The sequence below is a fragment of the Phaethon lepturus genome, unplaced genomic scaffold (genome assembly GCF_000687285.1).
Source record: "Phaethon lepturus isolate BGI_N335 unplaced genomic scaffold, ASM68728v1 scaffold8088, whole genome shotgun sequence".
Lineage (NCBI taxonomy): Eukaryota > Metazoa > Chordata > Aves > Phaethontiformes > Phaethontidae > Phaethon > Phaethon lepturus.
This window is the reverse complement of record NW_010558211.1, coordinates 30,267-50,314: the sequence shown is the minus strand read 5'-3', so window position 1 is coordinate 50,314 and position 20,048 is coordinate 30,267. Positions and strand designations below refer to the sequence as shown.

At 40.6% G+C, this 20,048-nt stretch overlaps 1 protein-coding gene across 1 annotated transcript in view; it reads left to right on the top strand.

Annotated features, from left to right (window-relative positions):
- The first annotated feature begins 923 nt into the window (after positions 1–923).
- Positions 924–20,048, top strand: part of MAPKAPK3 (mitogen-activated protein kinase-activated protein kinase 3) — a 46,653-nt gene continuing 27,528 nt past the window's right edge. The window contains exon 1 of the mRNA XM_010292977.1: positions 924–1,148. Coding sequence (XP_010291279.1) covers positions 924–1,148 — 225 coding nt within the window. The remainder of the gene's footprint in view (positions 1,149–20,048) is intronic.

Here is a 20,048-nt window from a genome sequence, read left to right as displayed (position 1 = left end):
CAGGCCTCGGGCCCAGCAGCCCCCTCCGGCGGCGTGAGGAACGGCCCTCAAGTCTCTCCGTGGTGCTTCGCCTGCTCGTGGCTCAGCTGTGTTAACAGGGCTTGGAGGCCCTGGCACCGGTACCTACCCCGGGGCTGCGCCCCTGCGCGGCCAGAGGCTCTGTACTCCCCGGCGGAGCCAGGCAGTTCCTCGGCTTTGGAAGCCACACCATTGCATCTCAGCGTAGCCGAGTTTTTGTGTGGTTCGATGGTCCCCTGAGTAATGCGGAACCTGCCCCTTGCGCTCTGGGCCGGGGCAATTTGGTAAGCACTGGCCTATCATCAGGCCCAATGCCTGCCTAGGCAGTGCCCCCCTGGGGTTTAATCCAGGTATTTGCGGTCCTCTTGTGTAACTTGGAGCCTCGGGACGAGGCAGAGGACCATTCTGGAGATTCCTACACTAAATGTTGAGGCAACAAGTTGTTGATGTGGGTTTATAAGCTCCTCAAAGCAGAGTCCATCTCTGTTCTGTTGTATAGAGCTTAGCCGAGTAAGACTCTGTCCAAGACTCTGTGCAGGCACTTGCTGCGGTAAAAGCAGTAATGGATAACTGCAGACTGATAGCTGTGTGTATTGGAACTGGGGTGACTGGTCTGTAAAGGTAAACAAAGTGTGCTTTCCTGAGGTGAACTTTTGGTCTCCGCTTTTGGTCTCTGTAGCACCTGGTCATCCCCTTAAGACAGGAAGAGAGAAGAGTGGTTAGGTGAGAGAACGGCTGGTTCACATCAATTACTAATACTCATTTACATTTTTACTCAGGACTAAATGGCGAGCAAATGGACTGTTTGAAGCACTGGGTTTGATCGCCTAAGAGGAAGGACTCTGCTGAGGATACCCCACAGGGAATCTGTTGGGTATCTCTCTCATCTCAGACTCTTCCCTGATATGGAACGAAGTGAAGGCGAACAGGAATCCCAGCCAGAGAGTCAGGTGGATAGCAAGAGCAGCGTGAAATCCTTGCCTGGGGGAGCAGCCCATGTCAAACTAGAGATAAAAAAACATGCGGTTACAGATGACTACAAACTCTCCAAGCGGGTGCTAGGGTTAGGAATCAATGGCAAAGTACTGGAGTGTTTCAACAAGGAGACAGGCCAGAAGTGTGCTTTGAAGGTATGTAGGCTTTTTCTTCTTTTCCTTGTTTATGGTTTGGAGGCCAGGGTTCACTTCCAAAGCCCTGTAAAAGCTACTTGTTCAGTGGCTTACCTTTCACAGAGAGTGCTGCATGAAGAATTTGAGTATGTGGGGACGTTTGCTATTATTTACAACATTGTAGTCCAAACTTGAGTCTTTTCCACAATATTCTGCGTGAGTCTTCAGGAGCATGTTATCAGCTGTTAAATTCTTGTGTTCATATTTAAAAGACAAAAAAACAGGAGAGAGAACAGTGTCTTGGTGTATTCTCTGAGAAAGCTTGCTAGATTTTTGAATGAACACATTAGGCAATTCCTGGGAAGGAAACTATTTTGGATCTTGTGCAATGAAAAGTTCCCTAAACTGGGGGGAAGCATTTAAATCTTCATTGGTCTTCAGGCTTTCCTCCCTTTGTAGACTTTTCTTAAGGGCCATTTCTAGCTGTTTACTCACTTATTCTCCTCTTTATTTTTGCAATTCATTTACAGAAGGGTATTACCTGGGAAAGTGCTAATTACACCAGTATTAGCAAGTAAGTTTAGTAGGTATTTGTGGTGATAAGTACCACTTAAATAAACGGAGCAATAGCTGTTCATTAGAGAATATAAAGCTTACCTGCCTTTTGCTCTGCAGCTTTTAAACTTGAAGATCTCCCTGATGCTTTTAAACCATGTCATTAGAAAAAAGCAGCTGAGATGAGAACCAGGATGGTTCTGTGTGGTAAGACTGAAAACCATCTAAAGTAATTGCCATGAGAATTACTTAAGAATGTTACCAAGTCCTCGGTGGTGTTAATCTGATCAGTTGGGATGTCTAGAAGGCTTTCAGGCACCCTTCCTTTTCTTAAACCTCACACTCCATGTTTGCTGACAGCAGGACAAATCTGCTAGTGGTCAGCTGGAAGGTCTGCCAAGGTCTGGATATGGTCTTACCAAGCTAGAACTGCTATCCTCAGCAAAGCTTTTGCACTGTGATAGAACAGACTGGAAATGTCTCATAGCTTTGTGTATTGAAAAGATTTTTAATAGAGGAACTAGGAATACAGTAACTTGCTGATTAATTCACGTTTCCAACACTCTCATTTTCTTTATGACACTTTTTTTGTATTAGCTTCATGTAGCTGACTCACAGAAGTTTATCATGGGGAAACTGGAGGTTTTGGCAAACTGTAAGTGCTGGGGTTTTGCGCCTGCATAGGGGAGTGTCGGGTTTTTACAACTCTGAGGTGATCCATTAATCACATCCTTCTGAAATGCTATCAACATTTATTTCTATACTTAGCACATGGTGGTGAAGGATAATAGTTAATACTGAAGCTGTTGTGTTGTTTCTGAAGTGGCTTTGTTGCTGTCTATGACCATTCATACTTCAAGGTTTTGCAGTCATAAGGGCTGAAAGCATTTAAAAATAGAAGTTGCCATTCCAGAGCACAATGCAGTGGGAATAAGTGTGTTCCGGAGCAAATTCTCTAGCTCTGGAATCAAACAGGAAATACATTCCTATGGATATTAGCATCTGTAAAATACTTTTTTAATTCGGTGCTTAGAGAGTTGGGAAAGGGGAGAAGAGAGGTAAAGTTGCTGTGCCCTGACAGAACATCCTCTGCCCGATGGAGAGGAGGAACCTGTAGTATATCCTCTAATGTAAGTTTCTATTTAGCACTGATTGAGTTGGCTGATTTTTTTCAAAACTTCTAACATATATTAAGGACCAAAGCACCACTCCCCTTTCCAAACTGGAGTTTTGTCAATAATGGCTAATGTATCACTGAAATTGTTATATATGTGTTTGTCATCCCTCCCCCTCTCCCCCCAGCTTTGGAATGTGTGCACTTTCCTTCTGAAAGTGACAGAAATATTAAGATGTTTATGAGTTCTCTAGGGAGTTTAAATGGCAGATAATAGTTTGCTACTTGTGTGTATGTATTTCTCATCGTTATGAGTTTAAGTGCTGAATAAAAAGTTAAATATGCAATTAAGTAAAACTGCCAGCAGCCCAGAGAGAATCCGATATTCTCTCCAAAGATGGTCTAATGAGAAGATTACCCAACAAGGAAGGATAAAAACTGTGCTTGGTTAATTGGCAAGAATAGAAGGATCTTTTCCTAACCCTGAAGATATTTGCAAGGATGAAAATACTCACAGGAGTTTTTCCGTTGTTTCTCATGAAACCTGAACTGGGCCACGCAAGTCCCAAACCTGCTCCAGATGAGACTTCAGGGCAAATGATCCAGTCAAAACAGTTATGGAAAAGGGACAAGAAACTTGGGGAAAGAAGTTCAGAAACAGCTTCAGTGCAGAATTCTCTGTGTAGGGGGACTAGGGCCTTGGCGTTTCTGCCTTGCCACTGCTCATATTTTCTAGGTGTGATGGCAGGGCTATCATTCGCTTACAGGAATAGAAGGTGGAGGCTGATGAAGCTGTCAGAGAAAAAAACAACTGGTCTGACAGGTAAGGAGAAATGTAAAGATTGAATTGCAAGTTGAACAGGAAAAAAAGGATGCTGGATGGATTTTTTTGTTCTGGAGGTTGCTTGTGCAGTGTCCATTGAGATGGAATAGATGGGAACAGACTTTTCAGCAGGGCCTGTTGCAATAGGACAAGGGGTAATGGTTTTAATTAAGAGGGTAGATTTGGACTAGATATAAGGAAGAAATTTTTCACAATGAGGGTGGTGAAACACTGGCACAGGTTGCCCAGAGGGGTGGTGGATGCCCCATCCTTGGAAACATTCTGGGTCAGGTTGGACGGGGCTCTGAGCAACCTGATCTAGTTGAAGATGTCCCTGCTCATTGCAGGTGGGTTGGGCTGGATGACCTTAAAAGGTCCTTTCCAACCCAAACCATTCTATGATGTACTCATATTTGTGGACAAATACTTCAGGCGTGAGTGTGCTCACTGTAACCTACTCCTGGGAAAGCAAAAACATCACTCATGCTGCTGAAGATAAAGCATAATAGTTTGTTCCCCTTCACACCAAACTTGCCTATTAAAGCAGCTTCTGACTTGGCAGATGGCACTGCTTTCTGCCTGCAGGTTTTCTTTTATATGGGAACAAAGCCAGCTCTGCCAAGATCTGGATAAAAATTACTCAATGGAAGGAATTTAAACCAAGGTACTCAAGAGGAAAGGGCTCGAACAGGCAGAAACATTCATCCCCAGAGCCATGTGTCAGTCGAGCACTACATACTGTAATTGGAAGGTCCCTGTTGTCATCTTTAGCCTGTGTCCGTAATTGGAACTAGTTAGAATTTCACTAATCAGTTTAGAGTGGGAAAACACAAGGCATCCTCTCAGAGATACTGGAGGGCTTTGGTTATTTTCCTAAAGTATTGTGTAGCTTAGTTTACTCTGCTTGGCGTTGTGATTTGCTACACGCTTTTACAATGTGTTGTCAGCTTTGTTTCTGTTAGATTGAAATGCCACATGCATTGCTGTCCTGCTCCAGAAAATCTAATCTGGTTACTCACTTAGATGTATAATGACATTTTGGCTGAACAGCACTGTTTCCAAATAGTGAGAATGCAGGGATTTAGAAAAGTAGAAGCATAAACAAAACTGCTGTGCAGGACTGTGGCTTTCTAGAAGCCAGCTATGTTTTGGTGTCTCACTCCCTTACAAATAGAAAACCTTCTCAGATCTCTTTCCATAGTTGATCTAGAAATAGCAGTCAAGTGAAGTGTAGTCAGTCTTCTATTTTTATCTCTTCCTTGCCAGCCTGCCCCCTTCTGTTCATGTTACCTTTTTGGGGCTAAAATTTAACCTCCAATCCTTTAACACTGTCATCACCCTGAGTGTTCTCTGCTGTTTTTCACCCTCCTCTCTGTTTGTAGGGAGAGGAGGAGACCAAAAATAGCTGACTACCTGTGAGGATAAATGTGGACTCCTGGGACTTGCCTCCCATTAAAAAAGACCCAACGTACAGTTCCTTGTTCTTTCTTTCTTTTCCTCCTCACTTCTTTTTCTTTTCTTTTTTTTTTTTGGCACAAATTACTGCTAATTGGTGTCAAAATAATATTTCAATGCATTTGATGACCTACTTTATCTTTGCGAAAGATGGTAGAAAGAGTTTGGACAGAGCCAGGATCAAGAAAAGAGCTAGAGAGCGTTCTGCTGAGGTATTGGGACTTTTCTGCATCTGCATCTTCAGGATTTGGGTGGATGTTTCAGATGTAAAAAGAGTGTTCCATGTTGTTGGCATAGTATTCACGTTCAGTAGACAGAGGTTGCTTCTTCCCAGGAGAAGAAAAGGAAGGACAATTCAGGCATAGCAGCAAAACAAAACCCTTGTACCTTCAGGAAAACAAAGTACATTGGTTATGAGTGTGTTGGTACTTTTGATATGAAAACTCTCTTGAATAACAGTATAGCAGTTGTAAAGTGCTGCTCCCCTAAGCTTTGTGCATATGCACCATGAACTGCATCTGCCTTCCAGTCATCTGAGATTTCTAGGTTAAGGCAGAGTATTTATGAATGGAGCTGCTAGTTCACAGGTCTTACCCTCTAGAATAAATAGTGAGTTAAGCCATGACCCCGCCTCATGGAAAATGTCCTGTGCTGCTAAGTGCCAACAGTACAGAGTATGTGACTTGCTGATTTGAAGACAAATAGATGAAGCCAGAACGTTAAATAAAGCAAAAAGCAAACAAAAAAATGAGCAGGCTCCTTGCCTTTTAAATTTAAGGAATTTTTGGTGAATGATGTAAATAATAATCATTATCTGAAAGAGTATTAGCATAACTTTGTGTTTAGAAGGAAGGAAAGTAAGTAATGGAGAAAGAAATTTTGCAGAAAAATCATTCCCAAAATGGTTCTTGGAAACCACACATAGGGCTATATAGAGAATGTTGTTCTGCTTTCCAAAGTGGAGTCACTGTGGAGAAAGATAGTCTTTCTGCATCACCTTAATTTAGTCCTGATTTACGTTTCTGCCTCTCGCTCAATTTTAATAACAGTTTCTAACAATGTTCAATAATACTGCATCACATAAGCTAATTGCTGGATAGTTTGTTTTCAGTTACTATACCCTGAAGTCAGGTCATGATTGCTCATGAATGGGAAACATCCATACAGTCCAAAGTCTTTGTTTTGGAAGTTACCTAAATAGCTGATACTTTTAAAATACCCTATGTATTGCCTGAAATAAGATGATGATCAAGGAAAAGAATGCAGTAGTGGAGAAGGCAATGAATACAGTGAAAGTGAAGGTTATTTTAGGCTGATGATTGATTGTAGAATAGGAAATGTTGACAAGCTGCTTAGATGCTATAGATTGCATTTTTAGAAGAGAAGAAAATTATGGCAGATTAGGAATTAAACATTTTCAGCATTTTCAGAATAAAAGGAAGAATAATGTACTAAGCTAGAACTGTGGTGGGAATTCAGGGGAACCAAGTGTAATTGTTGGTTAGGTTTTGCACAGGATGAAGGAGCTCTTGCTTTACTGGAGTGATTGTATGTTTCAGGAGAAAATTAGCTCTTCCTGGTGAAGTATTCTGTAGTTCCCTCTTACCTACCATGTTTTCTGCAGCCTATTTTTACTGGTTTATCTCATGCTATGGTAAATTCAGTGTCACTAACACAGATGAATATGAGTAATAAACTCCAGGAGCTCAGCGTTGTAGATCAAAGCCAGATACAGCGTAAAATGAATACGAATTCAGAAAAGTTCTAGTTAAATGGCAGCCCCCAGTGTATGGAGGAGTACCTAAAATATGGATAGCATGAGAATGGTCCTTGAATTTTATCCTCCAGTGCCAACCTTGGTAAGTATTACATAAACATGCATAAAATACCTAAAATAACATTCAGTTGATTAAAAAGTGGGTCGTTTCTATTGCTACAAGAATTGGTTTTAGACTCAGGTCTTGAATGACTCGCTGTTTTTTCAGCACTCTGTATGTATTTGGGCCAGAATGGCACCTTCCAGAGTGTCAGTTGGACTAGTTAATTTAAAAAAGGCAGACTTTATCAATTTACTTTGAGGATCTGCCAGTCTTGATTGGTCTTCTCCTTATTTGAAATACAACAAATAATTAAAAAAAAAAAGATGGGCTTGTTCTGAAATAATAAAACCATGTGTAGTAAATTCTTACTGGGTTCAATGGCAGTTCATTAAGCCTACAAAGTGCAAACAGAAAGGCAAATGCTATAAACCATTAAGTCATCTTGAAAAAACAAACTACGTTGATGCTACTTTGCACCTTCTCTGTTCTCTTCCAGTCTACTAGCAAGCTAGCACAAGTTATACCCTGACTAGTGTAGCAGCAAAGCTTGGGAAGATCAAGGTGTGTTGCCCTGCCTTCACCCAGGTTCAAAGATCTGAGAAAGTATTATAGATATGTCTTATTTCAACTGCGAGGAAGGTGCTTAAAGGGAGAGCGTGTGTGCGTATCAGTCAGACACAACTAATCACTTGACACATTCTTTGGACTAGAAGACACTTCTCTTCGTCTCTCCCTCCTCCCTTTAGAGTCTAAATCCTCCTATTCCGTTTAACTAAATTAAAACCTTGCTGATTCATGCTAGCTGCAAGTCTCATTGCAGATAACTGGATTTTGCAAATCAGCTTTAGTGCAAAGGAACAATGAGCAAGAATTTTAAAGTTCATTTGCAAGACAAGTGTACTTCAGCCTCATTTACTTATGGTAATACCATCTAGAGAGATGCCCAGACTGGAAAAACCTGATAACATCTTTTATAATTTGTGAAGAATCAAGGCCACACCTGAATGTCACGGCTCACATGCATCTTTTTTTCTTTAGCATATTTTTTTGCTGTCTGTGGTAGCACCCTGTGTAAGAGCAAGCCTGGTCTGAGAATAAATGACTTCTCATGATAGCTTGCTGCCAGTTAAGTCTCAACAGAAAAAATATTATCTTCATGCTGTGATAAATTCATGGGAAGCATAGAGAAGGAAGATGTCACTGTCATTGGGAGCAAGAGCCAATTTGAATTTGAGAAAGTTAATAGATGAATCTCTTGCATACAAAGACTGTTTGCAGTTAATCTCTTAACTGTATAGTGATTTTTTTTTCTAAAAAAAGATACAACCATCGATTTATTTACATAATCATATGCAACATTTTGCATCCCAAAATGTTTTTGCAGCTACTATTTACTTGACCCTGAAAAAGTTCTAATTTCTCATATGATGCGCATATTTTTCCTTGTTACGGAATTTTTCCATGTTAAATATGTCTTTACAAGGCCAGACTTTAGGATCATGGGTAATTTTCTAATAGCAACAGTATCGCTGTCTCATTTCTTTGGGTACAGTGGGGTTGTTTGAATTGTTTGCATTGTGACTCTTACACTGTAAGGAGACATGGTAACATTCATGAAAAGGAAAGTGGAGGAGAAGGGGCCAGTGTTGGAGATGGAGAGTAGATGACCTGTTTACTTAACTGGAAAACCGTGAGAACTCCTTTCCATCAACACCAGTGAAAGCTGGTGGTGCAGTCTGTCTGGATTAGAGTGTATGAACTACATGGATTGTGGTATTTCACACAGACTTCCTAAGTACTTGAGATGATTCAAAGCTCCATAAATGAGATTAAGCTATAACGCTCCAGCATTTTAATACCTCAGGAGTGAAGGGGGAGAGAATTCTTGCTCAGCATGTAAATCACGCATGGCCTTCTAGTTGCTGAATCTTTGTAATGTACAGCATTTTGCTCTGAAGCTTTCATGGCCTGTTTTAAGAGAAAAACCAAATATTAAATTTGTGTAAAATTAATTTTTCCTCCTGAAAAGTTTGCCTGCTGAACTTACTTAAAAAACAAAACAAACCACCCTGAATGTGCCGTCTTTACGAGTAATTTCAGATGTTCTGGCTGAGGAGCCAATCTTATTAAAGTTACACTGTTCACATATCTTAAGTCTTGCCAGTTCAAACTCTGGCTCTTCTCCATCGGCTTTTTCCCAGGATCTTTTTTTTTTTTCTTGAATACTCTCTTAAGTATGCTGACATTCCAAGGAACAGGCCCTAAGGCAGCTCCTGGGATCTGAGTCAGCTAGGGCTGAGGCCAGATTTATTAAGCCCATTGTAAGGGGAGAGCTCAGAAAAACTTTTTTTTGTTTGTTTTTTTGGATGGCACTTCTAAAATACATAAACTGTTTGGAAACGGCAGGGTGTGGAGTGACTCATGCTCTTCATCCATTGCACTTTCTTGTGTGGTGAAATTTTGGCTGGTGTGAGTAGTTTGCCTAGGTGTGAATCAGCTGTAAGCCCTTATGAAAGCACTTGAGTAGTGATTTGTAACTGCAGTTGGTTTCTGTTGTACTGTGGGGTGGATTTGGGTTTTGGTTTTGTTTTCAAAGGAGAGCAGTTAAAAACTGGATAGGGAGCAGCCGCCTCACACACCTGTGTTCTGCGTGGGACTCCTGTGTACTCCTTAGCACCAAATCTACCATGTATTTCAGGGATGAAGAGTCCTTAAAATCCCATTTGTAGAGCCACAAGGCCTGGCGTTTGGTGCTGCCAGTGTTCTCCTCGCCTGTAGTTCTAATGATGAGAAATACTGTCCTTTACTTGCTTCATTTTTAACCAAAATGTATGTATTTATTTCTCTTGTAAAGGATTAATTTCTCTCGGGGCCTTATTCCATTTTCCCACATGTTGCTTTTAGTCAATGTGGCTTTGTCAAAAGCAGTCTGGTTTCCACAGCAACAGAGTTGTTAACACCAAAGATGTCAGCGCTCGAAGGTAGGGAGGGGAGGGGGCTGCATTTTCTGGCTCAGCTGCCTCGCCCTGGTAGAGGCCCTTGCTGCAGCCACGCTACAGTACAACGTCTCCATTGTCTTCGCGAAGAGTAAAAGCCTTACATTTTGTTTTACTCTTCCCTTTCCAATCGATTTACAGTCAAAATTTGACACTTGGGAGGGTGACGGGGCTTGATGGTTCCTTGATGCTTAGAAGCTTCCTGTTCTTTCAAGCCCTCTGTTCTGAAGGGTGCCGCTCTGTTGTCTGCATTTTAGAGTGTTACTGTGAACAAAATAGCACTTGCATACATGCAAAACCTGCAGCAGTAAGTTTGCGATAGAGCGCTGTTCTTTTTGCCCCGCATTCAATGTCTGCTTATGAATGATAACATGAGAACGCATCAGTCCCTTTACCTTGCCCAGTAATGTGAAACCTGCTCCAATTAAACCTGCTCGGATGCATTTTCTGAGGCACTTATCCCCTTAAGGTGGGAACTATGCCTCACTCCTGTTGACCTTGGAAAACTGCATTGTTTGAAAGTATTTTCCAATACATAGTTAACATGTGAAATCCATTTGCCTCAGGAGGTGAGTGATCGTGATGCTGTGAAGGTCTGGAGAGAAAAAAGCGCTTCTCAGAGTATTGCAAATGTGAATAAAAGCCCCATAGTTTCAATATACTATACAAATTTCTCTGTGGTCTTCTAGATCCTGTTGTTACAACGTATAATTAGAAAACCATCAGGATAAGTAATGAAACTTTGAGCTTCAGAAGGCATCTTACAGCTTCTCCTGTCCAAGGAGAGGGAGGTGGAGCTTCAGTCTCAGCTTTGCAGATGGCTGTAGCTCTGGGTAATGCCCATCAGTTGCATAATAGTTTCAGGTAAGGGTGTGTTTTCCTGGGCAAGTTGTTTTTGTCTAAACTAGGGTGTAAACATAAAGTGAAATAGAATTTTCACAAATGGCTATTCATATTTAGGTCCTTCCCTCCCACCCCCCCCATGAAGGGCAGGGCAGGAAAGCACTTCTACCAGACTTGGTCCATGGGAATGCAAACAGTATAATGCGGTTGGAACTTCTTTACAGGCACTTGCTGCTGCTTTCTTTCACCTTTAATAGAAATTATGGTAAAAAACAATTGCTGAAGACAGTTAAAACAACAAGCTGAAACTTTAGAGAAATGGCAAGATAATGCTTTTAAACTGGCACAAATACATGATGAAATCATGTACCCAAATGCAGATATTATTTTAATTCAATTTTTGGATGCCTATTAATGACTTTTAAAGACTAGGTTTTGTATCTGCAACTTAGTATAACATTGCAACCCACTTTTGGTAGCTGGTTGTATTCTTACTGTTTATTTCTGTCACTTAACGAGTGGCTCTGCATTGGAGTTTGTGGTACATGAGTCATTATTACAGAGGGCAAAATCTCTGGATAGCTGTGTCTTGTCTACTGGAATTAGGTGTTTTGCTAGGTTTATCAGGTTCAGTTGAGTGTTTTTTCAGTTGATTTTCTTTGTTTTGAAACCTACAAAGTAGCATCTCACAGGATTTCTGACACCAGAGTGCAGGGAAGCAGACTGACAAAGTGAAAGTGCTGAATGAGGAAAGGTCAATTAATTTAGAAGCAGTTCTGGTGGATTGGTATCAAGTGGAATTTTCCTCCAGTCTCTCAGCTCCGTAATAGCTTTTTCCTGTTGCTGAGATGCTGTGATTAAAGGCCTCTTGAAGGCAGAGGGAGTGAGAATGACTTTTAGTTCCATTGCATTTCAGAAGCCCTGATTGCCAGGCATGCCTCTGTTTTGGCAGGTGAGTGTGACTGCCTTGACTTGGGCTGGGGCTATATGCCTGTTACTGTTGAAAAATGGGATATGACACTCAAGATCTACAAAAACTAACCTCTTACTGCAGTAGGGAGGAGGAGAAAACAGCAATATACATTATTGATAAAAGACTTTATACAAGAGCAATCAATTCTGAGTCTTTCCCACCTCTCTGCTGTCTGAATCACTGTTGTGGAGGTGTGAGGGAGGGTGAATGACTGCAATGTTGTGTGTTTGTGCACAAAAGCCAAGTCTCATGGGGGGAATACAGAGAAGGTTCTCAAAAGTGTTGGTTCAATAAAACATCCAACACAGCAATAATAATTTTTTGTTGAATCAAAATACCCCAAACTGGGTCTTGGTATCTGTGAAAGTCTCAATTTTGGGCGACATGAGCTAATAACTGTGTAGGACTGTTGAAATTAAAAACTAAAGCAGGAGTTTGCCTGCATCCTACAAGCAAAGGAGCATGTTTCACAGGAAGGCAGTTTTGGAGAAGGAGAATGGTTTGAGCTTGGAGCCTGGGTACAGTCAGCGTGAGAAAGGGCTGTGTCACAGTCCTCTAAGGATAGGATGGGAAAGCATCCATGGTACTGCTGAACTTGTAGTTTCTCACATGTCATCTTTCCCATCTATCCTAAGCATCAAAGGTCACAAGGAGGTTGGTGTTCTCTGTTTTTTTTCATGTAAACCACCTAAACTTGAACATCTGAGTCCATTCAGTGTGCTATGACTTTGTATTGTGTGCTGAACATCCGTTTTCTAACACAAATCATGTGTGTTGCAGATATTTCTTCATTCTGTTTCTTGAGGATGCTCTCCACAGACCAAAATGGTCACTTCTGTCTTTTAAAATTGATGTACTGATCTGTATTTGAGCAAGTTAAAGTAGGGATGACTTTGTAGGGGAAGGTATTGTTAATATCACTGCTAGTCACCAACTTCTCGTGCACAACACACCACCTACATCACAGAGGAACATTGTACTGTTTTATATTAAAAATTACTAACACTAATGTGTTCCATCTTCCCTTGGTTTTCTGTTGCATAGGGGATTACTGGTAGACAACTGCATGTCATTACTCCCTACTTCATGTGCACAACAGCATTAAATGCATATTCTCTTTGGCTGGGATTAGCACTCTTAATAGATTATTAATATGAATCAAGGTTCTGTTCTATGGTTGCTTCTTATTACCCAAAGGTTCCTCTCCTTCTCTGAAGGACGATATCTTTCAAAGCTCCCTAGTACATCAGGTTTTTTTAATAAAGGAGTTCACCAGAGTAGAGCTCCTGCAATTTCAACTACTTAACTTGAAACGATTCAAAGGAGGAATGACTTTTCTAGTGTGGTGACCCTACTGAGAAATCAGACTGCATTGAGTTGTCCTAAGCTCTCTTGTCCAAGCCTTCAAATAATACTTAAACTTTAATTAAAAAAAAAAAGAAATTAACTTTAATCAAGATAATTTACACTTTCATATGACATTTAATCTAAATCTGCAAATTATTCATCTAAATACCTTATACCTTTGGACTGTAATCAATCTTTAGATTCCTCTGCACATTTTGTTGCATGACCATACAGAAATCTTGGCTGATGTTTTGCATTTCAGCTTTCATCTACATAGAGTGATTGGTGTCCCTGCTACAAAACTTGTGGGGATTTTCTTCTTTTCCATTTGTTTTTTTAAAAATGGGTTAATTAAATGTATAAATAATTTTCCTAAACAAATAAATAGAATCCTATGCAGATTCTGAGCTGTGCGTTAGTGTGTATTGGTCACTGATTACTGCCACTGAGACATCAGGAACAACCTCTTTTCAAGTTCAATATGACTGATTACCATTAATCGTTTGTAGCTGACTGCTTGTTTTGTAGGGAATATTTCTAGGGAGCCCAAAATCAGTATTCCTGGGACCTCTGACATCCTCCTCCATGCTTGGGAGAACATCATCTGCGAACACTCGTGGTTTTGTGCTTTCATTCAGTTGATTTCCATGCTTTTAAACTTTTTTCTTCTGTGTAATCAGGGCAGAAGTTGATTCCCTTCTCTTCCACCCCCACCTTTTTCTGCTATTCATTCTCTGGAAGGTTTACATTTTAGCTGCTAAATGTCAGTAAATGTCAATTTTTCCTTTCACCTCAAAGCTTCAATTTTATTATTTAAGATTATATGAGGGGAAAGTAACCTGTGAGACATCCCTCTTCACAGTTTTTCCCTTTTTCTTCTCTCAGATCCATTTAGCATTCAATAAATAGAAGCTGTACTTCCAAAGTATGATTAAATTTGCTGTTAATCTTTTTCCAAACTACTAAATTTGGAGTTTTCAGTATCAAATTTTTCTTTTAATGAGGCATATATTGAGGAAGAAAAAACTAAAATTGCTCTAAAAATAAAACAAGTATTTGCATTTGAACTTTTTCTGAGGCCAGCTTGAAGCGTATTATTTCTCTACTCTGCTTTTTCTTTACAGTTGATATGCTCCCCAGTTTCTAGCGATTCCTATTTTTTTTTTTTTTTTCCCTTTTTTAACTAGTTATGTAGAAATGGAAGCTCTGGTATATTACTTGCATGTCTTCTGTTTTCTGAAATCATAGAGCTTGTTAGCTCAAAATAAAATACATTGTTTTGCCCTTTTTGCATGTTTGTATATATTTTTGTATGAGAACATGAGTGCCAAAATTTATATTACTTAGAAAAAGGGGAACAAATAAACATTAATTACTGGGAACTGTAGCCCACTAGAGGCTTGTTAGTAACCACAATTATATAACAAAATCAAACTTGTAGGATGAGTAATTAAACCAAAAATATTAGATTCCTTTCTGCCTTTTTTCTGAAAAGCCTGTTGGAGTTTGGCTTGAATTGGGAATTCAGTTTTGGCCTTGTATTTGTTTTCTCACTGACTGTGAAAATAGAAGTCAGTAGGCATTGCCTTTTTTCAGGAAATCCTCAGGCTTCCATGCATAATATCAATCAAGGACACAGGCAAAGTAGTCCCAAAATAGATGGCGTGCTATGTCTGCAGTTCAACATAACTGTATGGCATTTGTGCTTCTGATGACCCTACAGTAACCCAAGTTTCTGTGATTTGATTTAACACTGGGCCCATGAGGTCTGTGTTCCAATTTAAACATTTAAATTTTCCTGTATATCCACACAGGATTATAATTTACATCTTAAAATCTGCCAAATGCGTGAGGAGAAAAATTTGGATATGTGAGGATTTTACTCGGCAGAATACACCAAAATTTACCTAGTTATTTTGTTTGATTTAAGGGCTCCTGTGGGAAACTTGGAGGAGCTATGAGGCATGTTTACCCAGTACTTCTACTGTTGGGCCCAAGTACTTTTTACGTGCAATTGTTACTTTTACGTGCAATTTTAAAAGACTTGGAGAGTACTGGGGAAGTGTCCCCTGTGCCTGCTTCCCGCCAGGCTCTATTACAAGCGTGTGTGTTGTGCTGCACAGCATGGCTGCCTACCTGCAGAGCTGTTCTGGGACAAATAGTACAATCACTGCCCCAGAACGACTCCCTGGGAAGGACAGGCTTTGATGACACAGGAGCGAGGAAGTGTTCTGGGGTGTGTGTGTGTGTGTCTCTTCTTCCAATGCACATGCTTTCCACTAATCTGAGTTTTCCTTAAGATGTAGTCAGGTAAGTCTTCCAGGATGACACCTCCTCTGCCACCTCCCAAATGGCTTCTCTGGTGAGGTGACCCAGATACAAGGGCTGGAGTGGGGAAGTTGATAAAGATGATATGGGATAATGACCCCACAGATGATAAGGATGCGCCCAACTCAAGCTCTTAGCGTGAGGGCTGTAACCTGACATTGAATACAGGTGTCAAAGACAGTACTGTTTCCTGTAACCTGAAGTTGCAGCATCTCATTCTGTGCTAGCAGTAACGATTTATATAGTGTCTGTAGCTAGCTGATTGAAAACATGAGCCAACGGTTAGCACTGCCTTCCAGGAAGCTTGGCTGCTCCAAGCACTGCTTCAATCCACGGTACATCAGCATGCTTCCCCTTTCTCGCTGTTGCTGTTGAATTGGGGTCTCTCTGCTGGAGGAAGAGATGTAGGTGTTATAAAAAGCCTAGCATGGAATTGGCCAAATACTCTCAGACTTCTTTAGCTTGACTACATTTATTTAAAATTCTCTTCTATTCTTAAAATGTAATTTGTTGTTAATTGTCCCAAAAGTAGGGAAGCGTGAAATAAATATCTTCTAACTTCACCCATTTTATTGTCAGTTTGAAATGGCAGAATAGGAGGCAACAAATTACTTATCCATGGATTTTGCATAACAAAGAAATAAGGCATCTACTGTTGCCCAGTAGAACCAAGGAAAATAAAAACAACTAATAAGTATACTGGGATTGAAAGATATAGAGACCATGGCTGAAAGAGGAGAGCAATTGGATAAATAAGTCTAAGAATTATTAATTTTATGATTTTGTATATTTAATTAAAATTATGATTTTAATTAAAATAAACCAAAATCAGAGTGGGGTAGAAAATTACTTTTTTTTTTTTTTAAACCAATGTAGTGGCACAATTGTGTAATTTAATGGTGAAATAAAGATAATGCCTAGTTTTGATTTTTTGATTGAGCAGGCATTAATAAAGTTAGAAAGTCTTTTATTCAAGTATTTGGTTCTTTATTACACCCAGTCTTCCTAGAAAAATGAGGGTGAATTTGAACAATGCAAATGAAGTTACAGTAAAAGATGCCGAGGTTTATGTTGAGGTGTTGATTCCTCTGTTTTTGTAAATTATTTTCAAGTAGAAGTAAAAGGTACAGAATAATAACAGAGTAAAGTAATCAATACCATGTTACAAAATCAAAACAAAGTGGAAGACATGTAGCTCTCCAGAATATATGAGAAATAAGCAGAAGTAAAAAATTGAGAATGGTGCAGACTGATACCTGAGTACAAGTTTATTCCTTTTGGGGATTAACTCATGACAGCACAGCAGCATTTAAAAAGTTAAAAAACTTTCTAAACAAGCAGCTGTACTTGGAGACCCTGGATTATATTTGGTGCATCAGGGTTCATCTGATTCGCTACAATAGTGCTGGTGCATTAAGTTGGAACTACTTAATGTGTGGACGGAACTACCATCTGCAGCCTGCAAATTTCAACATCAAGTGACAGACAGTGCCTATCAAGGAAGATGGGGAAACATCAACTATCTGAATTGTCCCAAGAGCAGATCGTTCTGGATAATGGGTGTTTGCAAGGGTGAGCAATGATGAAAGCTGAATATATACGAAGGCAGCATCAGCAAAAGGCATCTCAGATAAAATACTGATTACTTTTCTGATGTAATTAGCTTCTTGGGCAGTAACAGAGTTATCTGTGGAAGGAAACAAAAATAACTGCCGAAGTCATTGTCCTTGCTCAGGCAAAATATCTGTTAGGAGAGCAGTTTATCTTGGTGAAGACATCAGAACTGTGACTAATGTGATAAATCTCATGTAAAAAGAAAAAAATAGATGTCAGGGAAAATGATGATATTGTGAGGTCAGTGCTATGAGTGCTCTTACCAGGGAACTCTACTCTGCCTCTGGAAAGATGCAGAACTGGGCTGGACAAAGCACTTGCCTGTAGGCAGAGCTGATAGCTTAGCTTCCCAGTGGGATTGCCTTGATCTACATGGCCTCTCTCATCTTAATATTCTGACAGACCTGAAGGATGCTATTTCCTGTGCTGAACAGGAGTAGTTTTGCAAGAGTTGTTTTGGCAGAATTTTTTCAACCATTTCCAGTAATATGACTGTAGGAAAAAATTGTTTTGCCTACATAAAACACAAATTAAGTTTCTGGTGATTTGCCTGAATCTTACTTGGATTTGAAGTTTATGGAGGGGTGAATTTTGTTCTGGGAGTGTCTTGCCCTGTCACCCCTAAAATCAACACAAGTTCAGCCAAATTCTAAATCTTTAATGATCAGGAGAGGTGTGTTCAGTTTTAACGGTTGACTTTCTCAAAGGTGCATTTGCACGTGGCATACTGTAGACTACAGTGGAGCAGGTATTTTCCAGGGATTGGATCCCTGTGCTACTGAAATCTATCCCAGCTCTGGACACAGGTACTGAGAGAAGCGATCTCTAGCCTGGCCTTTGGCTCTCCCACTGTCCTCAAAAGCACAGAATAACAGAGATCTGATGGGTACTGGCAGAGAGAATGGGGAGCAGAGAAACGGGGACCTGGAGGTTGTAGAAAATGAGATCTGCTGAGGAGTCATTGCTGAAGGAGCAGCCGGGACAGGCTGGATGCAGAGGCAGGAGCAATAAGATGAGTAATGGGGAGCAGAGGGTCAAGGCTGAGGAGTCCCGGCAGGTTGCTGAATGGTGGAGGATGAGGAGGGGGAAGAAAAGTAGCTGGAGTCTGGGATTGGAGGTAGAGAAACAGACCACAGGAACCGGGGAAGCGCTGATTAAGAGCTCTGTGGTAGTACTGTCAAGGAGTGGGAAAAGAGCTTGTTGGGCCATGAGGCTGGGTAGGAGGGGACGATGGGATTAAGGGAAGGGATCAGAGGTGGAGATGGGGGCCAGCAGGTGGGTTGTTTTTGCAGGAGATAGAAAGCTGTCTAGTACAGTGCTCACCCCTCCAGGCAGGACTACATCACAGAATCTCCTAGTTTCCTTGTTTCCAGTCATCAATTAGCTGTAAAACCCATCGATATAAAATGTTTTACAACCCCTTGTTTATCCACGGTTGTTATATTCCATGTTATTGTCATGAGCTACTTTTTTAGCTAATGGCAGAGGTCTGTGCAGTAGATACATGAGCCTTGCCTGCTTTACTGCTTTTTTTTTTTGTCAGGAATATGCAAAGAAGAGGATTCAGCTTTCATTTCTTTTTCTTCACTTTGTTTTTCAAAAGTTACCTCATTTGCCTAGACTGGACCAGAACTTGGGTTTTGAACTGCCATGAAGTCACTTTTACAGGTGCTTCTAGTTGTGTGTAGCAGCTACAACAAACACTGCTGGTCCTGGTGGGAAAATAAGCTATATAGGCTGCATTTTCCCTTTCAGTTTTTGGTGGCATGGCTTTGACAGCTTCGATATGTGAAAGAATATTAATCTATCTAGTCCAAAGATTGCTTGGAGTATTTAAACCTGCAGCCCTGCATGTTCTGAACAGTGAAGAGAGTCTGTATTAGGGTATTGTGGGAGAGACGAGAGGCTCTACACCGGCTGGGACAGAGGGAGAGGAGGTTTGTGCATGTGATGTCTGCATTCTTTCATGTGTTAAATTGGTAGGACCACCACAGTGAGCTTCTGTGCTAACTTTACCCAGATGATAAAAACTTAGAGACAGGATGTCTGAGCTAAAGGTACAATAAATAATAAACACACACTGAACATAATAGGTTATTGGTAATGAGGAAATCTATGGCAACAGTATTTACAGGCTAACGCATGTAGATTGGCAAAGATAGGAAGAGGAATGTGATTATTGACTGGGTGTCCTGAATTTTGGGATAGGCAACAACAAATGTTTTTTGGAAGGTTTGCATAGTCAAAGGAAAGGAAGTTATCAAATCTGGCCTAGGTGAAATCTGGACTGAGGAGTACTGCAAGAATCTACAACACTATAGAGTATTTCTAACTTAAAAATCTGTAATCTTTAAATGCGATAGCGTCTTTGCATAATGGAACCTCTAAAGTTCACCTTTAAAGTGTCAGAGAGCACTGCTGGATCCTGGGATTTAAATATCTTTCTCTTTTTGGCTTCCGCCAGATAATTGTTGGGGTTTGTACCTTTTGCAAGGTATGCATGAGAACTGGGTGGCTGTACAGGAGAGCAAAGCTATTGCATGTATTGCAAAACAGCAGGGAGTTCATAGCCAAGGTCTGCAGAGTTGTCAAGGGGAACAGAGCTTAAGGCGGGGTGGTAGCATTTATTTACAAGCTGCCAAAGACACGGAGCCTGTGCAGCTTTAACAGTTGCATCCAAACTTCAGTCATGTTTCTGCAGCCAGGCCTTATTACATCTTTCTCAAAAGGCAAGAGAATTTTTCTTTCTGATAGAGAGGCTGAATCACCCTTTATTAGAAATTGCCTTGGTAAGCATGTTGCAGAGTACGAAAAGGCTTCACTTCCATATTCCAAGTCCCAGGTTCTTGTGGCCTTTTCACCTAAGGCTCACAGGGATAAATGAGCCAAACGGACAAAGGTATTTATGTAACAGTCCTTTGGGAAATGAGCAATAATAATTTTCCAGTAGTACTTGCTATGTCAGTGTAGGTTCTAGAAACTAAGTGCAGCTATTGCATGGCATCCCCCAGAGACCCCGTGAGAGTCCTGGTGTGCAGCTCTCCAAGTCCACC